A 23639-nucleotide genomic window follows, 5' to 3' on the forward strand; every position below is an offset into this window, starting at 1 on the left:
TCTGAGGGAAGAAGTTTCCCCTAATGTTCCCCCTAAACTTCTCCCCTTTCACCCTAAAGCCATGTCCTCTCGTACTTATCTCTCCTAATCTAGGTGGAAAGAGCCTACTCGCATTTACGCTGTCTATACCCCTCATAATTTTGTAAACCTCTATCAAATCTCCCCTCATTCTTCTGCGCTCCAAGGAATAAAGTCCTAACCTGTTCAATCTTTCCCCGTAACTCAACTCCTGAAGACCCGGCAACATTCTAGTAGATCTCCTCTGCACTCTTTCAACCTTACTGGTATCCTCCCTATAGTTAGATGACCAGAACTGCACACAATACTCCAAATCTGGCCTCACCAATGTCTTGTACAACCTCACCATAACATCCCAACTCCTATACTCAATACTTTGATTTAAGAATGCCAGGATGCCAGAAGCCCTCTTTACAACCCTGTCTACCTGTGATGCCACTTTCAGGGAATTATGTATCTGAACTCTCAGATCCCTTTGTTCCTCTGCACTCCTCAGTGCCCTACCATTTACTGTGTATGTCCTACCTTGATTTGTCCTTCCAAAATGCAACACCTCACACTTGTCTGCATTAAATTCCATCTGCCGTTTTCTGGCCCGTTCTTCCAGTTGGTTCAGATCCCTCTGCAAGCTTTGAAAGCCTTCCTCGCTGTCCACTACGCCTCCAATCTTAGTATCATCAGCAGACTTGCTGATCCAATTTACCACATTATCATTTAGATCATTGATATAGACAACAAACAACAATGGCCCCAGCACAGATCCCAGAGGCACACCACTAGTCACAGGCCTCCAGTCTGAGAAAGAATAATCCACTACCACTCTCTGTCTTCTCCCACACAGCCAATTTTGAATCCAGTTTACAACCTTTCCGTGGATACCTAGTGTCTGAACCTTCTGAACTAACCTCCCATGTAGGACCTTGTCAAAGGCCTTACTAAAGTCCATGTAGACAACATCCACAGACTTTCCTTCATCTACTTTCTTGGTAACCTCCTCAAAAAACTACAAGATTCATTAAACACGATCTACCACACACAAAGCCATGCTGCCTATCCTTAATTAGCCCTTGGCTGTCCAAATACTTGTATATCCGCTCTCTCAAAACACCTTCCAATAAGTTACCCACTACTGATGTCAGGCTCACTGGCCTGTAATTACCTGGTTACCTTTAGATCCTTTTTTAAACAACAGAACAACATGAGCTACCCTCCAGTCCTCTGGCACCGCACCCATGGCTAGGGACACTTTAAATATACCTGCCAGGGCCCCTGCAATTCCTACACTAGTCTCGCTCAATGTCCGAGGAAATATCTTATCAGGCCTGGGGGATTTATCTACCTTTATTCGCTGTAAAGCAGCAAGCACCTCCTCCTCTTTAATCTCCATATGTTCCATGACACTATTGCTTGTTTCCCTTCCTTCCATATCCATTATGGCAGTTTCCTGAGTAAATACTGATGCAAAAAAACTATTTAAGATCTCCCCCATCTCCTGAGGCTCCACACTTAGGGGACCAATTTTGTCCCTTACTATCCTTTTGCTCTTAAAATACTTGTAGAAACCCTTCGGGTTTACCTTCACATTAGCAGCCAAAGCAACCTCATGTCTTCTTTTTGCCTTCCTGATTTCCTTTTTTAGTATTTTCTTACTTTTTCTATACTCTTCAAGTACCTCATTTATTCCTAGTTGCCTATACATGCTATACACCTCTCTTTCTTAACCAGATCGCCAATATCCCTTGAAAACCAAGGTTCCCTATGCTTGTTAACTTTGCTTTTAATCCTGGCAGGAACATGCAAACTCTGCACTCTCAAAATTTCGCCTTTGAAGGCCTTCCACTTACTGAGCACATCCTTGTCAGAAAACAACTTATCCCAATCCACTCTTTCTCATTTCCACAAAATTGGCCTTTCTCCAATTTAGAACCTCAACTCGAGGACCAGACCTGTCCTTATCCATAATTAACTTGAAACTAATGACATTATGGTCACTGGACCCAGGTTCCTGAACTAACCCCATATGTCATGATAATCTTATGATATTACCTCATGATATCTTATGAAAGCTGTCATTCAAGCTTTCAAAATTAATGAGGAAAATTGATTAAATACATAATTCACTATTTAAAACCTATATATCCAGATTTGAGCACAATGTTATTTTAATATTTAATAATTGATAATTATTGTTAGTGGACACAAATAAAAAACTTTGTTTTTCATTTCCTTCCAAAGATACTGACTTTTATATGGCAGAAAAGCCTGACTTTCTTCTCAACTGACAAACATACACCTATCAACAGAGAAGAATTAGGTAACTCCATTGGGATAGCCTAACTTATCTTTATACTCTTTGGTTCAGGGATCTTACTGCCAATCTTTCTGTCCTTATTACTAATCTAGTGAAGACCAACCTACTGGGCAGAGACTGGAAATTGCAACAAGGCCTTGCATCACTTGCTCAGTTCTTTTTCATTATCTCTTCTTTCCTCTCCCATTCAGCAGAAGATACAGAATCTTGAGAGACTCAAGGACAGCTTCTATCCTGCTGTTTTCAGACCCTTGAACTGACCTCTCATACCGAAAAATGAACTCTTGAACTCCCAATCTCCCTTGCTGTGGTCCTTAAAATTCACTTGTCTACCTGCACTGCATTTTCTCTGTAATTGTAACACTATATTCTGCGTTGTTTTTCTTTTTACTACCTTGATGTACTTATGGGTGGCACGATCTGTCGGGATGGCATCAACAAAAGTGTTTCATTGTATCTCGGTACATGTGACAATAATAACAGCAATAAACCAATATCAATACCAATAACCTCAGTTATGTAGAAACTTAGACATTATCAAGAAGATTTAAAGTGCAAATATTTAAATACTTAATTCTGCGTGGAAATGTCAATTTTCATAATGCACGAATTAATGTGAGGTGGTCTACTTATACCCAATGTTGTGTCTGTCATTGTATGAGAGTTGTGTCTTTGGTTGCTTTCTGTAATGCCCTGCGCTGTTTAAATTGTTGTATACAGTATGCATTCTTGGGATTGTCTCCAGGTCATGTACACCGTATGCATGACCAGGGCTGTATCCAGATTGTGTACATTGTATGCACGGCAGGGGTTATATTCAGGTCATATATTTGTACCCACAGCTGGAGGTGTGTCCAGGTGGTGCCCCCATCCCTCTGGCCCATTCTGTGCCCAGGTGGTGCACCCACCGTCCCTCTGCCCCGCACTTTGTCCAGGCAGTGCACCCACCGTCCTCCTGCCCCACTCTGCGCCCAGGTGGTGCACCCACCATCCCTCCTGCCCTGCTCTGTTCCCAGGTGGTGCACCCACCGTCCCTCTGCCCCCCCGTGCCCAGGCGGTACCCCCACCATCCTCCTGCCCTGCTCTGCTCCCAGGCGGTGCACCCACCGTCCCCCTGCCCCGCTCCGTGCCCAGGCGGTGCACCCACCATCCCTCTGCCCCCCCCGTGCCCAGGCGGTACCCCCACCGTCCTCCTGCCCCGCTCCGTGCCCAGGCGGTGCACCCACCGTCCCCCTGCCCTGCTATGCTCCCAGGGGGTGCACCCACCGTCCCCCTGCCCCGCTCCGTGCCCAGGCGGTGCACGCACCATCCCTCTGCCCCCCCTGTGCCCAGGGGATGCACCCACCGTCCCCCTGCCCCGCTCTGCTCCCAGGGGGTGCACCCACCGTCCCCCTGCCCCGCTCTGCTCCCAGGGGGTGCACCCACCGTCCCCCTGCCCTGCTCTGCTCCCAGGGGGTGCACCCACCGTCCCCCTGCCCCGCTCCGTGCCCAGGCGGTGCACCCACCGTCCCCCTGCCCCGCTCCGTGCCCAGGCGGTGCACCCACTGTCCCCCTGCCCCGCTCTGCTCCCAGGGGGTGCACCCACCGTCCCTCTGCCCCGCTCCGTGCCCAGGCGGTGCACCCACCGTCCCCCTGCCCCGCTCCGTGCCCAGGCGGTGCACCCACCGTCCCCCTGCCCCGCTCCGTGCCCAGGCGGTGCACCCACCGTCCCCCTGCCCTGCTCTGCTCCCAGGGGGTGCACCCACCGTCCCCCTGCCCCGCTCCGTGCCCAGGCGGTGCACCCACCGTCCCCCTGTCCCGCTCCGTGCCCAGGCGGTGCACCCACCGTCCCCCTGCCCCGCTCTGCTCCCAGGCGGTGCACCCACCGTCCCCCTGCCCCGCTCCGTGCCCAGGCGGTGCACCCACCGTCCCCCTGCCCCGCTCTGCTCCCAGGCGGTGCACCCACCATCCCCCTGTCCCGCTCCGTGCCCAGGCGGTGCACCCACCGTCCCCCTGCCCCGCTCTGCTCCCAGGCGGTGCACCCACCGTCCCCCTGTCCCGCTCCGTGCCCAGGCGGTGCACCCACCGTCCCCCTGCCCCGCTCTGCTCCCAGGCGGTGCACCCACCGTCCCCCTGCCCCGCTCTGCTCCCAGGCGGTGCACCCACCGTCCCCCTGCCCCGCTCTGCTCCCAGGCGGTGCACCCACCGTCCCCCTGCCCCGCTCCGTGCCCAGGCGGTGCACCCACCGTCCCCCTGCCCCGCTCTGCTCCCAGGCGGTGCACCCACCGTCCCCCTGCCCCGCTCTGCTCCCAGGCGGTGCACCCACCGTCCCCCTGCCCCGCTCCGTGCCCAGGCGGTGCACCCACCGTCCCTCTGGCCCGTTCCCCGCCGACGGGCTGGCGCGGCGCCGCCGGCCGCTGCCTGGTGGCGGCGCTGTCTGAAGGGACTGATAAAAGCGGCGGGGCAGCGCGCGAGCCGGGCAGAGCGAGCGAGAGCGCGAGCGGCTGCCAGAACCTTCCGCCCGCTGACCCGCCGCCAGCCCGCCCGGGGGACGGGGATCCGAGCCACGGTCCCGGTAAAACACCCTCCACACAGCAGCCACCGTCTCAGCGCCACCGCCGCTCGGTTCGCGCTGCGGCCCGGCCCGGCCATGGAGTGAAGCCCGGGGAGGGGGCGAACACGGAGAGGTCGGATCCTGCCGCCCAGACCGGAGCGGAGAGCCGAGCGCGGGCCTCCCGGCGACCGCCCGACACCAGGCCCAGGCTGCGGGGACCCTGCGATGCGCCGCCCACCGCCCGCGGGTTCAATCCGCTGAAGATCGGCCTTGCGTTGACGAGCTGCAGCCCCGGACCCCGCCGTGATTTATTGCATATATATATTTTTTCTTTTTTTTAAAAAAAATTCTTTTAAAGTCCATCAACCGCGTTTTAATTTCGTAGCAGCGGTGGGATTTGTGTTTGCTTTTCTTCCACCGAGATGTTGGCCGGGGCCAAGGACAATCCGTGCCGCAAGTTCCAAGCCAATATCTTCAATAAGAGCAAATGTCAGAATTGCTTCAAGCCCCGGGAGGTGCACCTACTGACGGACGAGGACTTGAACCAGGTGAGAGGGCGGCAGGGGTCTCATAGGAGGGAGGGGTGCTTCTCTGTGTCCTCCTTCCCGGATTTTCGGCAAGGGTGGTCATGGAGTCTTTGTTGTGTGATTTGGAGTGTGAATAATAACACTGCAGATTATGTTTTGGCTCTCGCCAACCCACCGAGTTCCCGTCCTTGCCTTTTTATTTAAATTATGTGGTCAGTGTGAGGGAGGTGGGGGAGGAGAGGTGGCCAAGAAAGGTTGTGTTTAAATATTAACGGAGCAAAATCTCCCTGATTTGCACACCAACATTATACCAGTTTGTTGCAGTTTTTTCCTGAATGTAAACCGTGGCAGGAAAAAGCCATTCCCCTTTCCAACCTATCTTTAATCTTTCCTCCTCTCTAACCTATTGTATGGATTTGAGGTGATGGATCACTCTTCTTGTTGTATTGTCTTTGATAATACTTCAGTAAAGGTTTTTATTTAGCCTGCCTTTCAGGTCACCCCCTCCCCATGGCATCAAACGTGGATTTATCTTTTTAATAAATTAAGAAACTATAATTAGATTATTATGTTTCACAATAGAATCCATAAGTGTCCTCAGTTAAGGGCTTTCATTTCTTCCGCATGTTCCACTTGCGTTGCTAAGAGAAAAAAATCACATTGACATCAGTGCAGACTAAATATCCATAGAGAAATGTACTGTGATCTCTCCCTCCTCGTTTCCCAACACTTCTCTCCACACACACACACACACACACACGTTTTGTTTGAAATTTGCATGTAGCCTCTTTAGGTGTAAAACATTATTTGGAATTATATAAACTGATACTAATTGAATATGTACTGAAATTCATTGAAGCCTTTTGTCATTGGAAATAACATTCTGACTTACTGATGTAGGGTCTCGATCTGAAACATCGACTATCCCTTTTCCTCCACAGATGCTGCTTGATCTACTGAGTTCCTCCTGCAGTTTTTCTTTACTTCTACTTGCTGTAAATATTCAGTAGTCACTGTTAGAATCTAAAAATAATGTCATCTTCAAATATAATCTTCAAAAAGTAATGTCAAAATTATAAAGCAAGTAAATTTTCTGTGGTGAAGCTATTTACTGACTTTTCTGTAAGTAGCAAAACAAATAAAATAATAATTCCCACTTAAACTGTTGCTTATTTTGTTATATTTTTGCACCATGATAATTCTAATCTACCATGATCAGGATAAATTTGAAATTGACAAACGAACTGGTTGAAATTGATTTTTGTTCGAGATGCTGCCTTTTCATCTCCTTTATCAAAATGAAATATCAGTTGGAGCATTACATACATTGTTTTCTGCTAAGGGAGTAATTTTCCAGCACCATTCAAACTGAGTGCTGAATTGCAAACCAGTTTAGAATTGTTTAATCTCTGCTTTAGCATAAAATCTTATTTTTGTTTACTAAATATTACTTTATCAATACCACTGTTTGTTTTAAGTTTCTCTCATTATTGATTTTTAAATCTTGTATTTTAAAAATCTTGAATGAGTATTGCGTGCAGCAATGATGTGCCGGTTATTTTTAAAATGGAGGTTCAGAAAATTTGCCATTGTAGTCGATTGTGTGAAAATCTATTAAGTAAAATATTGCTTGACTGGGTCTTCCAGTTAACAATTTTTATGCTATCCCTCCTATCAAGCCATGCAAGGTCTTTAGTTACTGTGGTTGCCAAAAAATCATTGGTCCTGGATGAAAGTTTGCATTACTGTTTCTCTCCTGTCCATGCAGCCACACCTGAACTCTAGGCTTTCCTGCCTAGTTCTCTCCTTTGCCTCTCTGTCCTTGCTTTCAAACATTTCCTCCAACGGTGGCTTTGACTATTCATATAAAACTTCTTCGTCTTCCCTCTTTCATTTGCTCAGTGTAGAGCTTTTGAAATCTATTTCTGCTGATGAGAAATGGAGCTTGTTGAAGTGTTAATGCTGTTTGGTCTTTGTGTTTATTCTTCACACATCAATTGAGGATTATATTTTGCAGAATAATCCGAATAAAATGTGCATTAAGACTTCATGCTTACTATTTACTGGTGATTTCCCTGTGAGATTTTGATTCTTGTGCTATTGTCTTTGCTCACCAATACAGGCGGTCCCCGGGTTACGACAGTTCCGTTCTTGAGGACTGTCCATAACCCGAATTTTTTTTGTAAGTTAGAAATGAACAAAAACAGTGTGGGAGAGGATCACAGAAACATCTGTGATGGGAGAATGAGCAGCCGCGGGAAAGCGGTCTGCCAGCTGCCCTTGCTGAATCAGTGAGCGAGTGAGACTGCTCAGTGCTCCCAGCTACCACCCAGTCCTTGATTGTTGTGGCTGAGAATGGGGAGAGAAGGTGCATGGTAATGCCCTGTTCTCACCCAGCAGAATTTGCCTGCAGCAGCTGGCAAATCCATCCCCATACAGACCTCTGAACAGCTGGCACAGGGGCTCAAACTACTAATTTCTGCTGAAAATATCACTGTCACTTCGGCAGCATTCAGCTGCACAGTCAGGCTCTGGCTGCATTGGTTAACTCCAAATCACTTGATACACCTAACTCAACTGTGAACCTCTACTATAAAGTTACGAAAGTTTAATTTGTTTAAAAAAAGTTGTTTAAAAATTAACTGGAAAATTTTCATAATATTGAAAATTTATAAGTTAGCTTGTTCATATTGTAACTTGGAGAGGGCCTTGCAGATTTTTTTAACTCCCAATTCACTGCAAAAATCATAAAGTCTTGCAAAGTTTGCATGGATTTTCAGAAGGCATTGGAAAAGCACCACGTAATAGATGGTTAGCAAAATTAAGGCCAATGGAATAAAGTGTAACCTGAATTTGAAGAAAAAAAACTATCTCCTTAACGGAGAGTTGTGGTAAACTGGAGGATGGTTGACTGTGGTGTTCCCAAGGGGTCAGTGCTAGGACCACCATAATGTGTTCAGGTGAAAATTGCAGATCACATTAAACTTGGAAATGTAAGCAGTAAAGAGCAGAGTTTTTTAAAAAAAGGTACAAGAGCATAAAGATAGGCTGGCAGATTGGGCGGCCAAGTGGCAGATACAAAGCACTGTGAAGTGATATGTTTTGGCATAAATAGTTAGGAAAGATCACATAGGTTTAATGAGACATGGGTTTAATTAAAAAGCTTGTGCAGGGACAAGTTGGACCTGGTTGTGTTTGTGAATCTTCTTTTAGGCAGTCCTTCAGGTTTGTGGAAGACTCTTTCAGTACCATGAAGGGTGAAGTTAACTGTGTGTGTGGTTTTCTGTAACACACGGTTGCCATTGTACACCAGCTCCCACGTGGTTTTGGCAGAGTGAACACTTGTGCCATTGATGAGGAAGTTCGCGACAATTGGAGTACAGGTTCTATTGCATGGGCTTAATGTGTACATGTATGTGGAGATGCTGATGCCTGCTGACACCGTAAGCATGCGCAGATGTATATCCTATCTACCTGTACAGAGATACGCACTCCTGCCCACACTCTTTGTTCTAACTCCATTCTCGTAGTTCCCTTCCCTTTCAGGGTTACAAGGATGAATGATTTCAGCTGTAGGAGTAAACTGGAAAAGCTGAGATTATTCTCCATGGAGCAAAGAAGGTTGCGAGGATATCTGATAGATGTGTACAAGATCACAATGGATTTAGATAGGGTAAATGGAGACGAGTGGTTTCCATTGGGAAATGGTTTAAGGCCCCAATATATTACAGATTCAAGATGATGAGTTAAAGATATGGGGAATATGAAAAATATTCTTTACACAGTGGTTATGATTTAGAACTTGCTGCATGTGAAGGTGATGAAAACAAAGTCACTCAGCTTGCAAAAGGGAGTTGGATGAACACTTGGAGCTCTGCAGAGAAAGTGTAGGGTGGGTGAGGGAATTACTGATTATTGTACAATGGACTCTATGGTCTGAATGGCTGTGTCTTGTATCATTCTGTGTAGATTTTCTTTAGTGGCATACTTCAGAACTGGAAATGTTTCTAATAATTGACAGCAATTTTGTTTTTGCTGCTTATGAATTAGAAACAGCATGGTGAGTGCAACATCTTGGGTTATCAAAGTTGCCTGTCAAACTAAGATAAAATACTGAGGGACTGCAGAAAAGGAATTGACTAAACTCAAATTGACATCAGGAAAAATACAGATCAACTGCCATCCAATCTTAGATATGAAGGAATGAATAAATGGTACTGTTGATCAGGATACGAGGAGGACTAGTGTTGGTAGGGGAACCCTCAAAACCTAAAGAGCAAAGGTTAGCAGGCCAGATAGAATATTCTCCAAGAATAAAAGCAGCAATGGGAAATGAGACAGTGGGAAGGAACCACATATCTGAAAAAATTGTGAAGATTTTTGGCAGAGTTTTGAGTGGAAAGGCTAAAAAGAAACTTGAGAGGTATTTAAAATTCATGTGGGGTTTAAATTGAGTAAAGAAACTATTGACCCTTCAGCCAATGGAAACAATCAGAAGGCACAGTTTAGACCAAACAGCTATAAGCAATGGAAGGAAAAAAAACTTTTGGCATTCTGTGGTTGGTACTGGTTGATTACTAGCCTTCAAAAGAGAAAATTATGGAGAGTAAGAGCAGGGGAATAGAGTTAAATGTATTGCTCTTTGTAAGAGCTGCCACAGATCTGATGAGCTGAATTTCGCCTCTTCTGTGTTGTATTTTATATTCACATAAGTATTTCCGGTATAGTTAGCATTTATTGTCCCTCCTGAGTTGCTCTTGAGAAGGTGATTGTAAGCTGCTGCCTTGAACTGCTGTAACCCATGTGCCAAAGATAGACATGTGGGGCTTTTAATAAGAGGGTATTCCAGGATTTGGGCCATCGATGAAGGAACAGTAATGTGTCCAAATTGGGATAACCTAAAACAGTACAGCACAAGAACAGGCCCTTTGACCCACCATGTTGTGCCAAATGAATTAAACTAGTAATTAAATTCTTAACTAAACTAATCCCTTCTGCCTACACAATGTTCATATACCTCCATTCTCTGCACATTCACATACCTATCCAAGAGCCCCTTAAATGTCTCTATCACATTTTCCTCTACTACTCTAGCAGTGCATTCCAGGCACCCACCACTGTTTGGGGTGGGGGGAAGAGGAATGCCCCACACATCTCCTTTGAACTTGCCCCCCTCTCACCTTAAACGTGTGCCCTCTAGTATTAGACATTTCAACCCTGGGGAAAAAGATATTGGCTTTCTATTCTATCTGTGCCTCCCACAATCTTTTAAACTTCTATCAGGTCTCCCTTCACTCTGGCAGCCCAGAGAAAACAACCTATTTTGTGACTTGAAGAGAGTCCCACAAGGGTAAAGCTGTTAAATGTGAAGGGAGTTGTTTGGACTTCTGTATTGGAAATGGACAGTGCCTGGCATTTCTGTTGTGCAAATGTTTTCAGTCCAAGCCTGAAAATTCCCCATGAATGCTGGCATGGATTTTATTGTGGGAGATATTGCAGAAGGAAATGAGAGTTGTAAAATCATCAGCAAGCATTCCTCTTTTTGATCTTGTCATATTGGAAGCTGAAGCTGCTTGGGCCAAAGTTCCTACCGTGAAGGACTCTTGAGGTCACTGTCCTCTATTCAACAGTAGTCATATTCCTTTATGCCAGGTACAACTCCAGTCAATGAAGAATTTTCCTTCCAAATTCCCATTGATTTCCATGTTACCTTGATGGTATTGGATGGTCAATCCCTCTCATTTTGCTTCTGGAATTTGTTTTTTTTTCCCCCCATGTTTGGACAAAGGTTGTACTGGGGTGGGTCTGTGTGGTTCTTAGATTCTAAGGTGATGGTCCAATGTTTCTGGACTAGAGGGAGAAAACCCAAAAATAAGAAACAAAGGAGCATGAAATGTCACAGACTGGGTCTCAGAGGCATCCCCATAAATGCTCATTTGCAACTCCTCTAAGCTGCAGTAGTATTACAGCGGCCATTGCCTGGTTCATAAACACTGCAGTAAATAAACATGGTAAAGAACCTTGGGTGAATGTCTTTGCTACATTTTGGAAACACTCATCAAATGCACTTATTGTGACTGTTGTCTTCGGTATCATCTGCTACATTTGGCTTGATGAAGGTTTATAATCTGATACCTGATAACTTGGATTGTGGCATCAAAACACAAGATGTCAAGAATGTAGTCCCTGTACAGACCTACAGGGATATCTAGCAACAAATGAATTGAGAAGTATAACCGACTAGTCCTAAGGTGATTTTTGATAACAATCTTCACCACATCCTGGATCAAATACAGATTCTTAGATCCTTGGACAAATTGCGGTGTGGTAGAAACTTTCAGTCCTGTCACAGTGCCCACAGCAAATCTTGGGCTTTTTAAACAGAGGTCTAGTCCTTGCCTTTCATCCCACCAGCCTCCAGATCCAGCACATTGTCATTTCTGCCAGCTGCAGCAAGATCCCACCGCCAGTCACACCTTTTCTTCCCCCACGCATTTCTGCCTTCGTCAGGTGAGCATTCCCTCCATGATTCCCTAGTTGGGTCATCCCTCCCCACCTCCCCTTCCCTGCCCCCCGGCACTTTTCCCCGCACTTTTGTTCTGGCACCTTTTCCCTCACCACCATCCAGGGACCTAGTCAGCCCTTCAGGTGAGGGATTCATATGCACCTCCTCCAAACTCAACTACTGCACTTGGTGCTCCAGATGTGGCCTCCACTGCATCGATGAGATCGGTTTGCAGAGCATTTGCGCTATGTTGCACTGACCATCCCGAGCTCCCATTTGCATGCCAATACAATTCTCCTTCCGATTCCAAACGCTGACTTATCCATCCTCTGCCTTCTCCACTGCTAGGGCGAGGTTCAATGCACGCTAGAGGAATGGCACCTCTTGTTCTGCCTGGGTGGTCTACAAACCAATGGTGTGAGCATTTAATTTTCCAGTTCTGGGTAACTGTCACCTCCAGTGTGTTTCTCCACCCCTCCTCTCACTCCCACCTTGTGATCCTCTTCTGGTCTTCCTGTTTTTTTTTGTCCCCCGTTTATGTCCCCTTGCTCAACCCCCTTCTCTCCTGGTCCTATCCACCTACTACCCACACATTTCACCCACTGGCTTCCCCCCACCCCTCCCCAATCTTTTTCTGATTCCATCTGCCCTTCAGCTCTTCCCGAATGGTTTCCATTATCACATTCCTTACTTACCAGATTCTAGAACTTTGCCTCTTGTGCTTACAGTATATGTTGACACTGACACGACTTAAGTTTGGCAGTTACATATAGATTATAGTATAATAATTTTTTTCTAAATTATCTTGGAAAGTAAGAAAAGTGTCATGGGATTCCACTTAACTACTCTTCACTTCTCCTAAGTATGTCCTCTAATGAAATGTGTCTGTTTCTTCCATAGCAAGTGTATCTACTTATTGCAAATCCAATCAAGGGAGCTTGTCACAACGTTTATTTTAGACAGAAAGAAAACAACATAGCACCAATGCTGGATCGTTTCGTGTGCTGTTGGATTTGTTTGATTTCTGCTGATTTATATCACAACATTGCCAAAACTGGTTCATTACACTATAGTTATTAAAATAACAGTAACTGAATAAATATTTAAATATTTATTAAATATATATTAAAACTGAATAAAGCCTTTACATTTTTGACATAAACTGGGAAATGCTGGAAATACTCAGCAGGTCAGGCTACATCTGTGGGAAGAGCTAATGTTTTGGGTCAAAGACCCTTTGTCAGAACTGGGAAGGAGACAAAAGGCATTCGTTAAGGTGTATGGAGGGTGGGGAAGGGTAATGTCTTTGGGGTAATCATGGGGATAAGCTGTAAACAAGGTCAGTGAGTGAGAACATAGATAAAAGAATGTAAGAGTTGTGAACTGCAGAGTGGGAAGACATGTCTGGCACCACTACTGAATTAAAACATCACTTTAATTTTCCATCCCTCCCCTCAATCTGATCTGCACTGTTACAGTGAGGTCCAACATTAGCTTAAGGAACAGCACCTCATCTTCCACCTGGGCATGTTGCATCTTTCTGGACTTGATATTGTTTTCTATAACTTCAGGTAACTTGATTTTTTTTCCATCTGGATTAGTTGCCCTCCTGTCATGGGTTCAGCTTGTTTTCCCCTACCCCCTCGATTTTTTTTTCCCTCTGGAGAGTGGAGGACATGCCCATCCTGACCTGCTGGACAGGTCTTCTTGCTCTGCACTTCACAGCTCCTACATTGTTTTGTGTTCTCACACTAATTGCTCCCATTTACTCACTGACCAGATAACTTGTTTATTGGTTTATTATTGTCACTTGTACCAAGGTACAGTGGAAAAACTTGTCTTGCATACTGATTGTACAGGTCAATTCATTACACAGTGCAGTTACATTGAGTTAGTACAGAGTGTATTGATGTAGTGAAAATAATAACAGTACAGAGTAAAGTGTCACAGCTACAGAGAAGGTGCAGTGCAATAAGGTGCAAGGTCACAACAAGGCAGATCGTGAGGTCATAGTCCATCTCATTGTTATAAGGGAACTATTCAATAGTCTTATCACAGTGGAGTAGAAGCTGTCCTTAAATCTGGTGTTGCGTGCCCTCAGGCTCCTGTATCTTCTACCTGATGGAAGAGGAGAGAATGACCTGGGTGGGTGGAGTCTTTTGATTATGTTTACAGTTTATCCCCATGGTAACCCTGGTTTAGTCCTTATGGAGATATCCCCCTCACCTCCACCCTCCTTACAGTTTTACAAGCTTTTGTCTACTTCCTATTTCCGACGAAGGGTTTTCAACCTGAAATTTTAGCTCTTTATCTCTTCCTACAGATGTGGCTTGACCTGCTGAATATTTCCAGGATGTTTTGTTTTTATTTTAGATTTCTAGCCCCCGCAGTTTTATTTGATTTTTCACTTCTAAATTTTTGGATGGGTTGAGTATTTTCCATCAGCTTAATGGTGATGACCTCATTGATTCGATGTTGCAGTAATGTTTACAACTTAAGTGGGGCTGCAGCAATGTTTATAAATACTTGACAGTTAGACACTTCACTCCAGGCTGCTAAATATTTAAGTCTTCACTAATTATCACTCGGTGACAAATTTCTCATTAAGTCCAAAAGTGTGGGTTCAAGTCCCATGTTGCATACTTGAGCACAGAATTCTGTACTGTCAGAGGTATCATCAGAGTATGTAAAAGTGACTGTAAAAGATCCTGTGACTACCTTTAGGAGTAGGAAGGTCTCAGTTGTGTCTTGTTTGTATTAATATATCTAACATCTTCAAAGAAAGTGGTTCTCATTTAAAAAGGGACTTCAAATCTTCTTTCAGAGTTTCCCAGAGTCTATATTGTTAAGTTTTATCACTTTATATAACATAGAAGTCTGCTGTGCATAAATTGGATGCTGCGAATGGCATTGTGATAACAATTAGGTTCTTGTGGTAATATAATGTGATGGATAAATATTGGCAGGAACATGTGGAAGAGCTCTCTGCCCTCCTTCAATATAGTATCAGGGATCTTTTGCAACTGAGAGCAGATGGGGTCTCTGCTTGATATCTCATTTGAAGAAAGCCACCTTGGTACTACATTTTTGAATGTCGATGTAGATGCAGATTAAAAGATATGATCAAATGATCTGATCATTTATAGCCATCTGGGGAAAAAAAACTTTTTCTGATAATATGTAACCTAATTTAAAATAGGAATACAAGTTTCTTTTTAAAGAACTTTTCATGACCTTAGGACATCCTTAAGTGCTTTACAGTCAGTGGAGTACTTTTGAAGGTTAGTCACTGTTATGTAGGAAATCTGGCAGCTAAACCAGGCAAAAGGTTGTTAGATTTTTGATTCTGTGATCCTGCAGTATGCTAATGCTTGCTCTGTTTCCTACTTTTTAACAATTTGGAAAGCACTTTTTGAAATGGCCTAAGACTTTATTATTTACATTTATAATATTTAACAACAAAATACTGGAACAAAACAGGTCAGGCAGTATTTACAGAAAGAGTTAAGTTTTTGGGTTGAAGACTCATCAAAAAGCTGTCATTGACTTGAAACATAATTCTGTTTTGCTTTCTATTGTCTACAGATCTTTCATTTTCACAAGTTTGCATATTTATTATTTTGAACTAAATCTATGTTCCTGGTCAGGGAAGGAAAGCAATAACATTTTATAACATGGCTACCAATGCATACCTTTAATTGTAACTTTTAATTTGCATTTCATATAATACATGTGCTTTCATAAATGAGAGAACCTGGTTAGGTCTGAAGATGAAAGTTCATTTGGCATTGTAAGTACAGAGGTAAGAGTATGACACTGAGGCTCTTTATTTCTGCTTGCCACAGTGGGATGATGGCTGATCTTATGTCTGAAATTCTCTTTCCTACCTGATCCTTGTATTCAAAAATAAATTAGACTTTGAATAAATCAGTGACTGAGTATCCACAGTCCCTTGAGGTAGAGAATTTCAAAAATTTGCAACTCTCTGAAGTAGTTTCCTCTCATGGTCCTAAATGGCTGCCAGCTTGTCCAACTCTCTAGTTCCAGATGCCTAACCAAGCAGAAACAGTCCTTTGGCATCTACTTTGTCAATCATTCTCAGAATGTTATGTACGTCTAAATGTTTCACCCCTTTCAATTCTTCTAAACTGCAGTAACTCTTCATGGGGCATTGTATCAGCCCAGGAATCAGTCTTGCAACTCTCCTGTGCCCTGACTCCAATCCTAGTATCTCCTTTCCTGGGTAGGGAGAATTATTTTCTTTAGCTTGTGCTTTTCAAATTTTTTATTTCTTAAATTACAAATTTGTTCTCAAAGTGCTTCCTTCACCATCCGAAATGTGCATTCTCATATAATTGAATTTTAATCTTGGTCAAACTTAGCTGACAGGCACAGTCACCTGAGTCACTGGTGCCATGTTTCCTTCTAGTGGAGTCCTGCAGGAGAACGTTTTGCTGATATGGCTTTTGTAGGGCTTCTCACCATGGTAAAGCTACATATGGATACTGGGTGAGCTCTTTTGGAAGAAGTGTGTTGCAGATGTTAAACTAATTAGGAGCAATGGATCACTAGGCATTGAACCTGCCCTGCCATTCAATAACAAGACTGAGTATTCTGATTGTTACCCGAGTTTCACATTCCTGCTTGAGAATTCTGCTTGACCCTTCGTGCAGTCCTGAAGGAGGATCCTGACCTGAAACGTTGACCACCTGCTTTTCTCCATGGATGCTGCCTGGCCTGATGAGTTCCTCCCAGCATCATTGTTTTTTTTAATCTGGATTCCAGTATCTGCAGTCCCCTAATTCTAGATCCTCCCAAAAGCAGAAACACCTTGCTAAGACCCCCTCAGGATCCTGTTTCAATCAAGTTGTCCTTCACTCTCGGAAACTCTGGCAGGTACAAGTGTAGTTTGTCTGAATTTCCTCATAAGACAACCCAACCATCCCAGTTATCATTTTAGTATACCTTTTTCTTAACTGCTTCCAATCTTCCTTGTATGAGGAGACCTATACTGTTTATAGTACTCCATATATGGTCTTACCAATTCTCTACAATGGAAGAATAATCTCTCTACTTTTGTATTCAATTTCCCAAGCAGTAATAATCTCTACCAATAATCGCTTACTGTCCTGGCATACAAGCCTCTTGTGAATCATGCCATCAGACACTCAGATCTCTGCAATCTTCTGAGGTCCTCTTCACAATTTAATTTCCCTCCTGTCTTTCCTTGTGGCACACTATTCACCTTGTCAACCAGAGGAAAAAAAAGCACACTTAAGCCTATTCCCTGTTTCCTGTTAGCCAACCTGTCTTCTGTCCACCCTGATACGTTACCTCCTAAACTGTGAGGTTTTCGACAGTATCCTTTGCTTTTGTACTGATGTGCTCCCATACCCGGTTTGTTTGTTTTAGTTGGATAATCACTTATTAAAATGATCATCCTTAACTTCAGTAACAGTTTCTTTCTCAGAAGCATCATTTTTGTTTAATAGTGGTATTCTTTCCTCTGAAAGGAGGTCATTAAATTCAGCCTATTCTGCAACTTCACATAAAAATTTGGTAGTATTTGGGCAAAAAAAGCATGTGACTTTTCCTTTTGTTCTCGTTGTTTGAGAGATAATCATTGACATCACGAAAGGCTCATTTAACTCTGTATCATCCTGTTGCTATTTAGAGCTTTGGCTTTGAGGAATGTTGTGAATTCCTGATAACGAATTCCTGATGAGATGCTTGAAACATTTTTAAAAAGACTTGTTGCTCAGCAGATCAGGCAGCATCTGTAGAGAGAAATAAAGGTAATGTTTCAGCTTAATCTTTTGAGAACCATTCTCATGGGGTCTGTGAATGATTCATTCCGTTCTAATAAAATAGCATTGACTCTAATAAAATAACATGTCTTTCTCCAAGCTTGTCTGACTTCCTAAGCATTACCACCTTTTCTATTTTTTTATTTCAGATTCATAATGTTATGTTATTGCTTGCCCAATTGATTAATTTTTGACATTATCTGGTGTTCTAAATGGTGCAGTATCTAGAAAATTTCATGTGGTTAAGCTGGGCTTCCAAGATTGTCCTGAGCTGTATGAGTATTCAATATTCATAGATTCATAGTCGTACAGCATTGTTAAAGTGTGAGTAAACTGAATTTATTTTCTGCAAAGAATTCTTTAGAAGATCCCACTGCAACTGTTTACTTCAGCAATTTCTTTCAGCTGCTTTTAATTTCAAATAGTGTTTTATTATCAATTTCTATGTAAAGAATTGGCATTTTACAAGAGCACACTGTAATTTTGACTTCTGATGGATTTCCATTTTAAAGCATGAAATGTATTCGTTTTACAATGTTCTTGCTGGCAGTATTCAGTATATTGCAGTTTCCCCAATTCATTTTTGCAGCAGGAGAAATTTTACAGCAATAATAAAATTGAAAGTTTGAATGTGATTGGAGGAATGTTGTTCCATCATATATTGGAAGTCCAAAGTTAACAGTTTTCACACCTTTTAATAATATGCAGTTGAATAGCTTGCATTGCCAACACCACATTTTTAGCTTCCTACTTGAACAGTCTTTGGCCTATTAAGACTGAATAACATAATCTCTGCGGAAATATTCTAAAGGTTAGGCAGGCTCTGTGGTGGGAGAATAACAAAAGAAGGGTCTAAAGGAGGTATAAATACCCATAGTAGAGTCATAACCAAAGTTGTTAAATTAAGCTTGGGAGATCTTACTCATTTACATAGAAGTTCTTTATACTCACTCCCCTGTACTATTCCAAAGATAAACTGTTAGTAGATAATTTGAGTGACAAATGACTAGATGTTAAAGATCCTGCTTGTTGACTAAACTGAACAGTGCAGCAATGCAATCACTGAGTCTTTATTTAATGTCACAAAATAAGTGCAGTGTCATTTTAAGTAATTTTGAGCTATATACAGTCCTTCCATTTTTGAGCCGCATTGCCAGCTTGGGTGAAACCATGGTGAAATTCATTGGATGGTATGGTCACATGGTCAGTAAAGCTCCATGCAGTACAGGGCTTGCCAGTCAGCTGGGGGCTGACCACCTGTTGAATGAGTGCATCTGGGACATACTGGAAGAAACAACTTGCATCCATATGTGTGTTTAGGCTGCATCAGTCACTTTTCCCTATGAAAGCAGTTTGTCTCCTGTTTTGATTTGACTTTGTAAACCAGTCCCATGTCCTGCATTTTTCCAACTTTTTAATGACATTGTGATATCATTGGATGGCAAATTGATTTCAGGCACTCCAGCACTTTCCTACATGATTAAATTGTTGTTTATCCATTACATGCTCCTTGTGGTGCTGAGTATGAGTTGTGGTAATGCTTCAATTTCAAATGCGAGAAACCAGATTACTGGAATTAACAGAAAAGGGATGGCTAAGTGGGGAAGCAATTGATATTATTTGAGAGAGAAAAGTGGGAGGTGGGCAAGTGAGGGAAATAAAACATGGATACTGGAAGAGACTGGAATATGACAGGGAAAGGAGAAATGGAATAGTCTAATGAGGGAAATGTATTTTACCTACCTCAAAAATGCAGAAAATAACTTGTATATGTCGTCTTAATTATAGTCAGGGGCATTGCGAAAAGTCCTGTATTGAACTGATTTATTTATCCCAAAATCTGTGTGGTACTCTATCCTTCAGCTTAAATGGTCCCAAACTAAACCACTGCAAAATGTTCTAATTGAGATCAGAACTGAAGCAGGATATAGTGAAACTCGGTTGCTGGACAGTTAACATGATGTTCTGGTGATGCATAGTGCCCAAAATCAGGACTTAAGCACAAAGAAAGTGGATGATGTAGCCAAGGTATAAGGTTACTGAAGAGTGTTCAGAACAAACTGTACAAACGCCCAGATGAAAGCTGGGATACAGCAGCAGATACGTTATTGCTCTTCATTGGAATATTGTAGGCAACAGAGTCAAAAATGAATGGATGGAGATATTCACGAACATGGCCATCAAATGGCTGGTATGTTTCAGAAAGAATTTGAAGGTTGTGTAGAAGCATAGAAGAGATTTACCGAAATGATTCCAGGGGGTTATTGTGGATAGACTGGAGAAGCTCATGTTGCTTCAGAACTGAGGGGGTCGTGAGATCTGATAGCAATATCTAAAGTTGTGATTGGTATCAATAGAGTATGTAGAGACTGTTCCCATTGGTAGAAGGGTCAAGCACTAAGGGATGGAGGATGAAGGTGATTGGCAAAAGAACCAAAACATGAAAAGCAATTTTTGACATGCAGTGATTGGCAAGGGTCTGAAATGGATGGGTAGGAGTGAATCTTCAGGGCAGTGGGGAGAAGGCAGGGGAATGGCTTGTGTTGCATTGATCATTCTTGGAATCATACAGACTTGATGAATTGCATGGCCTCCTGTTTAGCAGCCATTCTATTATTTCTATAATTTGCATTATTTTGCAATAAGTAGAAGGGGTTACACCATGCCCAAAGAGTATGGTGTACAGTACAGGGTACCCCTTAATTTATGAAAGTTTACTTTCTGGGACAATATTGCATTTGGCTAACTCAAAAATTCAACAAAAATGTTTCCTGTTAGTTTCAGTGTAAGACTTGTTGTGTTCAAGAATTTTGGTCAAAAGCATCTAAACAAAAAATACATCAAATATCTGATCTCCCTCTTCCCTGCCTGTCCCCCATCTCCCTTTCCTCCACACCCCCTCCCTTGGGCACCTGAGTTAAGTGGATACCTCTGCACTATTGCACCATAGTGTGTAAATTGAGGACATGTACCTTAAAGGGCCAGATGGGTTTTTGTGAAAACTGATAAATAGAACATCTGTAAGACAAATGATACTTGGTCTAGATAAGATGTATGTGTAAATGGTGTCAAGTGTGAGGAGTGTAGTTGGAGGCATCTCCCACAGATTAGAGTAAGACGCTAGGGTATGTATCTGAGGCAACGTTGATGAGACCACTCTATTTCTTGCACTTTTGCTCTCACCCCCTCTCTTCCCAATGAGAGAGAAAGGGTAGGGTTCCACTCCACCAGTCTCTACTTACGTCAGGCAATTCTCCTTAATTTGTCACCTTCAATAAAATTTTTCCACCGAACAATCTTCCCCTTCTTTCCTAATGTGCTGAAAAGCTCCCTTCCATTTGGAAGGCTGACTTGGAGCTTCTTTTTGCCTGTCATTTTAATTCTCCATCCCACTCCCAATTTGACTTCTGCCTTTGGTGTTCATCAGAACAGTGTAGGAGGCCAATCAAAGCTTAAGATCTCGAGGAACTCCTGATCAGCATGATAGTCATTGGAACTCAGTATTGAACTTGTTTCAGGTAATCAGCCATTATCAGAATTGGCTAGTTCTAATGTAGTGTCGTCCAATTGTAACACAAATTCAGTTTATTTCTCTGCACAGATGCTGCCTGACGTGCTCATTATTTTCTTCTCTTTTATTTCACGTTTTTGGCAACTGCTGTGTCTGGATCTCATAGTTGCAAAATTTTGTTTTTCCTCATGTGCCCGCATTCATCTCACTCTATTTACACTTCTCCAGGCAGATCAGCCATGAATAACAGACATTCATCACTCTGTTAGACAGCACCAACAGCATTTGTGTAACCTGGACAATCTTGGTCTCCACTCTATCGTGGGCATTCCCTTTGTTCTCCCCATCCTTTTCCCTCTGTGTGCAATTTAAAACATGCTTGTTTTCTCACTTCTCCAGTTCAGATGATCAGTCATTGATCTGAAAAACTGTTTCTCTCTCCACTGCTGCCTGATTGCTATCTCCTACATTTTATTTTTATTAAATATTTCCAGCATGTGCATATTTTTGCTTTTTGATTGGTAAACAAGAGTATTGCTGATAGACCAGTCCATCTAGGAAATGGGTACAAAGGGAAAGCAGCTATGTTGGATTTCATTGCATTGTAGAGAAGGGAACTTGTAGAAGGTCTGGTAAGGGTGGAAAGAGTAACAATTTGCTTTGCTGAACAAGTTTGCTTATGACCATATTGTTCTGAGAGTAGGAGTTAAGATCAGAAGTTTTGACAAGAGATGGACGTATTTAATGGGTCCCTTGAGAATTGTGGAGGAGATGTCTTGGAGTAAGGAGAAAGTGAAGTTATGACAAAAATATTGTAACTAGATCTGATATAAATTGGGACAAAGCTGAAGTCAAAACATGTAGCGTAAAAAGAAGCATAGCTCAGATGGTTAAGGAGTTGGTGGGCTTGTTATCAATGTCCACAGAAAAGGTAGGGATGCATGGAATTTCAGTACAATTAAATAAATTCTCTGCATCAAATTGAGTGCAAGCAACAGTAACAGCAATTGGGGAGAAGTTTGTGAGTCTGTATGATCAGTGCATTTCTTTCCATATACACTACAAAAATGTGTTGAATTCCATAGCAAATGGGAGGAATAGAGTTTAAAATGGTTTCAGCTGAAAAATTATTCCAATAGAAAATAGTGCTGTATTTGGGACTGTTGAATCAAGTTGTCCAATGAAAAGGAAGATCTGGGGACAATGTTAGGAGGAGAATTCAGTGAAATGACAGGCAAAATAATCTGAAATCTGTTCTGATTTATCTGATGAAAAGGCTTTTTTTTCTCAAATGTATTTTAAAGTCTTAACAATGAGTTACAGGGCACAAGGTTGGAAGAGGCTCTAAAATCATCAGATTAATATATCTATTAACTTACTATGTTGTATTTCTCCTTGGCAGACTGATTATCTGTTGAAACAATCTTTTTGAATTGAAGTTCCTTCCATAATTCTGATAACTACTCACATGAAGGATCCTGTTTGTTCCTTATTGAGTAAAGTGGAATCTCACAAGGGGACAAATGCTTTTTAGTTATCTTGTATTTTCTTCAGGGAGATCCGTAACAATCATCAACAAATAAATGGAGATTGAAGCATTTACTGTGTGATATCCCTATTTGGAAGAGGTTGACAAGGCTGAATCCAACAAGCAGATTATTGTGAACAAAATCTTTATTAATTGTTTGCAAAATTAATGGGTATTAATTCTGTAAAATAGTTTGAGACAGAATGATGTCATAGAATACTCAAGACAGGCAAATGTTTAAATTAACCATTGGCTTTGCTCATCTGCCAAGAACAACATGCAGAAAAAGTAGAATGTTCAGTTTGGGGGAGAAAGTTGTTTATAAATATGTTAACAGACGAGCTTCTGAATACAAAGTGCTTGCAAGCTATTAGAAACATACTCTATTGAATATTACTTGTGCTTTAAAGGACTGAGTATCCTGACCAGTCATGAATAAAACCAAATTGACAGAAACAAAATAAAATTGCAGGGACCTGACCTTCATTTACATCCATTCAAAGGACTGGTCCTCAAAGTGATTATGCTGTCAGATAAATAACATTTGAAATAAATATAGTTATCAAGATTGCCCTTGGCTGTCTTTAATCCGGTTAAGTCAGCCACCAATAGTCATTTGAAATGTAAGAAAAAAGTTAGTGTTTTAAAGGAAGCTGGAATTTTTTTCTACAGCTTGTTATCACATTCTAACTGAAATATTCTGATTGTTTGATTTTTAAAACTTGGACATTTTGTACTCTTGGGTTCTTGTACTCTTACTGTTCCAGCTAATTAATGCAAATTGAATGGCTCCTAAATCGCATGCAAAAATAGAACAAGAATGGTGTTGGGCCCTACTTATCGTTTACTTGCCTTAATATATTTGATTACGAATTGTCATTCAAGAAAAAGAACTGGAA

The 23639-nt window shown here is 42.5% G+C and overlaps 1 protein-coding gene across 3 annotated transcripts in view; it reads left to right on the forward strand.

Annotated features, from left to right (window-relative positions):
• The first annotated feature begins 4676 nt into the window (after nt 1-4676).
• Nucleotides 4677-23639, forward strand: part of mprip (myosin phosphatase Rho interacting protein) — a 269104-nt gene continuing 250141 nt past the window's right edge. For all 3 annotated transcript variants that reach the window (XM_052032879.1, XM_052032878.1, XM_052032880.1), the window contains exon 1: nt 4677-5410. In XM_052032879.1, coding sequence (XP_051888839.1) covers nt 5285-5410 — 126 coding nt within the window. In that variant the 5' untranslated portion in view covers nt 4677-5284. The remainder of the gene's footprint in view (nt 5411-23639) is intronic.

Source organism: Pristis pectinata, chromosome 18 (genome assembly GCF_009764475.1).
Source record: "Pristis pectinata isolate sPriPec2 chromosome 18, sPriPec2.1.pri, whole genome shotgun sequence".
NCBI classification, from domain to species: Eukaryota; Metazoa; Chordata; class Chondrichthyes; order Rhinopristiformes; family Pristidae; genus Pristis; species Pristis pectinata.